This window comes from Pristiophorus japonicus, chromosome Y (genome assembly GCF_044704955.1).
Source record: "Pristiophorus japonicus isolate sPriJap1 chromosome Y, sPriJap1.hap1, whole genome shotgun sequence".
NCBI classification, from domain to species: domain Eukaryota; kingdom Metazoa; phylum Chordata; class Chondrichthyes; family Pristiophoridae; genus Pristiophorus; species Pristiophorus japonicus.
The window spans coordinates 39,513,773-39,518,619 of NC_092011.1; the positions used below are offsets into that span (position 1 = coordinate 39,513,773).

Sequence of the window (4,847 nt, forward strand, 5' to 3'; positions counted from 1 at the left end):
TCCAGCCCCACAACCTCCCGAGATGTCTGCGCTCCTCTAATTCTGCCCTCCTGACCATCCCTGATTATAATCGCTTCCACCATCGGTGGCCGTGCCTTCTGTTGCCTGGGCCCCAAGCTCTGGAACTCCCTCCCTAAACCTCTCCACCTCTCTACCTCTCTCTCCTCATTTAAGACCACTCATTAAAACCTCCCTCTTTGACCAAGCTGTTTGGTCATCGGTCCCTAATATCTCCTTCTGCAGATTGGTGTCGAAATGTGATTTGTGCCCCTGTTTAAGCGCCTTGGGACGTTTCACTACATTAAAGGCGCTATATTAATGCAAACATAGTTGCATACCCGCCACAAACATACACTTTCTAGTAAGGAATCGGGACTGAGTGTGAGGCATTTCCTGGCCGAATATCCTCTGCCCCCTAAGGTTCAGAGATTCCCCTTTTCGGGTTTTATTTTTGGAAATTCTGTGCAGCGTGTGATTATATTTTTGCAAAGCCCCCCCTTTTCCTTTAGGGAGGAGGCTATACAGCCCCGGGGTTACCTGTAATGGTGTCGAGGGGGGGGGGGGGGGCGGGGGGCGACAGGAACTGAGTTCAGGGCTACTTACAGGGGCTGTGGGGGAACATTGCTCTGCCTCGTAGTTTATGGGCTGCCCAGAACATTCACAGATTTGTGCAAAGCTCGAAATTTAACGTGGGGAAAGTCAGTCCCAGGCAACCCGTGTCTTAGGGTTCTGCGTCTTAGGGTTCTGCGTCTTAGGGTTCTGTGTCTTAGGGTTCTGCGTCTTAGGGTTCTGCGTCTTAGGGTTCTGCGTCTTAGGGTTCTGCGTCTTAGGGTTCTGCGTCTTAGGGTTCTGCGTCTTAGGGTTCTGCGTCTTAGGGTTCTGCGTCTTAGGGTTCTGCGTCTTAGGGTTCTGCGTCTTAGGGTTCTGCGTCTTAGGGTTCTGCGTCTTAGGGTTCTGCGTCTTAGGGTTCTGCGTCTTAGGGTTCTGCGTCTTAGGGTTCTGCGTTTTAGGGTTCTGCGTCTTAGGGTTCTGCGTCTTAGGGTTCTGCGTCTTAGGGGTCTGTGTCTTAGGGTCTGTGTCTTAGGGTCTGTGTCTTAGGGTTCTGTGTCTTAGGGTTCTGTGTTTTAGGGTTCTGTGTCTTAGGGTTCTGTGTTTTAGGGTTCTGTGTTTTCGGGTTCTGTGTCTTAGGGTTCTGTGTCTTAGGGTTCTGTGTTTTAGGGTTCTGTGTTTTAGGGTTCTGTGTTTTCGGGGTCTGTGTTTTAAGGGTGTGTGCGTTAGGGTTCTGTGCGTTAGGGGTCTGTGTGTTAATGTCGTGTGGTAGGGTCTGTGTTTTAGTGCTCTGTGTGTTCGGGTCCCTGTGTTCGGGTCCCTGTGTTCGGGTCCGTGTGTTCGGGTCCGTGTGTTCGGGTCCCTGTGTTCGGGTCTGTGTTTAAGGGAGGGGGATCTGGCAGGGTTGGAGCTCAGGACCTTCCCAGATATTGGGTAGATGTGGTTAATCTCAGGAACTCTCCAGATGTGAATGTGGAGCTCAGGATCTCCCCAGATGTTGACTGTGATCCTCATGACCCCTCCAGATGTGGCTGTGGTCCTCAGGACCCCTCCAGATGTTGTGGATAGATGTGGTGGTCCTCGGGATCTCTCCAGATGTTGGTAAGCTCCTCAGGAGCCCTCCAGATGGTGACTGATCCTCAGGACCCCTCCAGATGTTGGTGTGGTCCTCGGGATCTCTCCAGATGTTGGTGTGGTTCTCGGAACCCCTCCAGATGTACCTCCCCAGATGTTGGCTGTGGTCCTCGGGACATATCCAGATGTGGATAGATGTGGTGGTCCTCAGGACCTTCCCAGATGCTGGGTGTGGTGCTCAGGACCCCTCCAGATGTGGTTGTGGTCCTCAAGACCTCCCCAAATGTGGCTGTGGTCCTGACCTCCCCAGATGTTGGGTATGGTCCTCAGGACCTCCCCAGATGTGGTTGTGGTCCTCAGGACCTCCCCAGATGTTGCTGTGGTCCTCAGGACCTCCCCAGATGTTGGATGGATATGTGGAGCTCCCCGGATGTTGGGTGTGGTGCTCAGGACCTCCCCAGATGTGGCTGTGGTCCTCAGGACCTCCCCCGATGTGGCTGTGGTCCTCAGGACCTCCCCCGATGTGGCTGTGGTCCTCAGGACCTCCCCAGATGTGGCTGTGGTCCTCAGGACCTCCCCAGATGTGGCTGTGGTCCTCAGGACCTCCCCCGATGTGGCTGTGGTCCTCAGGACCTCCCCAGATGTGGCCGTGGTCCTCAGGACCTCCCCAGATGTTGGCTGTGGTCCTCAGGACCTCCCCAGATGTGTCTGTGGTCCTCAGGACCTCCCCAGATGTGGCTGTGGTCCTCAGGACCTCCCCAGATGTGGCTGTGGTCCTCAGGACCTCCCCAGATGTGGCTGTGGTCCTCAGGACCTCCCTAGATGTTGGGTGTGGTCCTCAGGACCCCCCCTCCCCCAGATGTGGGAGTTACGGAGTCTGCGCAGTGCCGGGGACGGGAGGCGGAGCTCAGTCGGACCCAGGCGCTCCCGGAGCCGGCCGCCTCTCAGTCCGCTCCCCGCTCCTCTCCTCTCCCCCCGGGACCCGACCCGGCTCCGGGCACACCCTGGAAACATGCAGCCTCCGCTCGCCTCGTCCCTGCTCCTGGTCCGCTGCCTCCTGCACATGGTGAGTGAGGGTGGGATGGAGGGAGGAAGGGAGCGCTTCGGCAAAGTTTGCGGCTTCAGCAGGTCTGGGAGGGAGAGAGAGATCGGGGTTCGGTGTGTGGAGAGAGAGACAGAGGGAAATAGAAAGAGAGACAGGGACAGACAGAGAGAGAGAGAGAAATAGAAAGAAAGAGACAGACAGAGAGAAATAGAAAGAGAGAGACAGACAGAGAGAAATAGAAAGAAAGAGACAAAGCGAGAGACACAGAGAGGGAGAGAGAGAGAGACAGAGAGAGAGAGAGAGACAGAGAGAGAGAGAGAGACACAGAGAGAGAGAGAGAGACACAGAGAGAGAGACACAGAGAGAGAGAGAGAGAGAGACACAGAGAGAGAGGGAGAGACACACAGAGAGAGAGACACAGAGAGAGAGAGAGAGAGACAGACACAGAGAGACAGACACAGAGAGACAGAGAGAGAGACAGAGAGAGAGACAGAGAGAGAGAGACAGAGAGAGAGAGACAGAGAGAGAGAGACAGAGAGAGAGAGACAGAGAGAGAGAGAGACAGATAGTGTTTCAGAGGCTGAGAAACAAGGAGTGATGGGCAGAGTGTGATAGAGACTGAGGGAGATGGACAGAAGGGTCAGAGAGGGAGAGAAACAGAGAGATTAGGAATCGGTTTTGTTTGAGATTGAAGATGGAGAATCAGGAGGGGTTTTGATGGAGTAGATCGGGGAGAAACTGTTCCCCGGGGACAGGAGGGTGGGGTAACCAGAGGGACACAGATTGACGATAATCGGCGATGGAACCAGAGGGGGAGATGGGGAGAATGTGTTTACGCAGTGAGTTGTTGTGATCGGGAACGCGCTGCCTGAAAGGGCGGTGGGAGCAGATTCAATCGTGACTTTCAAACCGGGAATTGGGTAAATACTGGAAGGGGAAAAATTCACAGGGCTGTGGGGGAAAGGGCAGGGGGGGAGTGGGACTGATTGGGTCGCTCTGTCACAGAGCCGGGCACAGCACGGGCAACGATGGGCCCAGTGGGATCCTCCTGTTCCTGTGAAATTCTAGACTTTGAAGAGAGAGAGAAATGGACAGAATGTTTGAGATTGGGGAAAGAGGCAGGGCGTGTTAGTGGGAATGGGGGTCAAGGAATAGGGGGATGAAAGAGGGAGTCCGCGAGCAGGAACAGATAGTGTGACAAGCGAGAGATGGACAGAGTGTGTGAGAGAGAGAGAGAATGTGTGTGAGTGTGAGAGAGAGAGAGAGAGTGTGTGTGTGTTTGTGAGAGAGAGAGAGAGAGAGAAAGTGTGTGTGTGTGTGTGTGTGTGTGTGTGTGCGAGAGAGAGAGAAAGTGTGTGTGTGTGAGAGAGAGAAAGTGTGTGTGTGTGAGAGAGAGAAAGTGTGTGTGTGTGAGAGTGTGTGTGTGAATGTGTGAGAGCGTGTGTGTGTGTGTGAGAGAAAGTGTGTGTGTGTGTGAGAGAGAAAGTGTGTGTGTGTGAGAGAGAAAGTGTGTGTGTGTGAGAGAAAGTGTGTGTGTGAGAGAAAGTGTGTGTGTGAGAGAAAGTGTGTGTGTGTGAGAGAAAGTGTATGTGTGTGTGAGAAAGTGTGTGTGTGTGTGTGTGAGAAAGTGTGTGTGTGTGTGTGTGTGAGAAGTGTGTGTGTGTGTGTGTGTGTGTGTGTGAGAGAAAGTGTGTGTGTGTGTGGAGAGAAAGTGTGTGTGTGTGAGAGAGAAAGTGTGTGGTGTGAGAGAGCATGTGTGTGTGAGAGAGAAAGTGTGTGTGTGAGAGAGAAAGTGTGTGTGTGAGAGAGAAAAGTGTTGTGTGTGTGTGAGAGAGAAAGTGTGTGTGTGTGTGTGATGTGAGAGAAAGTGTGTGTGTGTGAGAGAGAAATGTGTGTGTGTGTGAGAGAAAGTGTGTGTGTGTGTGGTGAGAGAAAGTGTGTGGTGTGTGTGTGAGAGAGAAAGTGTGTGTGTGTGTGAGAGAGAAAGTGTGTGTGTGTGTGAGAGAGAAAGTGTGTGTGTGTGTGAGAGAGAAAGTGTGTTGTGAGTGAGAAGAATGTGTGTGTGTGTGAGAGAGAAAGTGTGTGTGTGTGAGAGAGAAAGTGTGTGTGTGTGTGAGAGAAAGTGTGTGTGTGTGTGAGAGAGAAAGTGTGTGTGTGTGAGAGAGAACGTTGAGTGTGT

At 53.0% G+C, this 4,847-nt stretch overlaps 1 protein-coding gene across 1 annotated transcript in view; it reads left to right on the top strand.

The window, feature by feature from the left end:
- The first annotated feature begins 2,635 nt into the window (after window positions 1-2,635).
- The window catches only part of LOC139241097 (neurexophilin-4), a 21,592-nt gene continuing 19,380 nt past the window's right edge, over window positions 2,636-4,847 (top strand). The window contains exon 1 of the mRNA XM_070869786.1: window positions 2,636-2,689. Coding sequence (XP_070725887.1) covers window positions 2,636-2,689 — 54 coding nt within the window. The remainder of the gene's footprint in view (window positions 2,690-4,847) is intronic.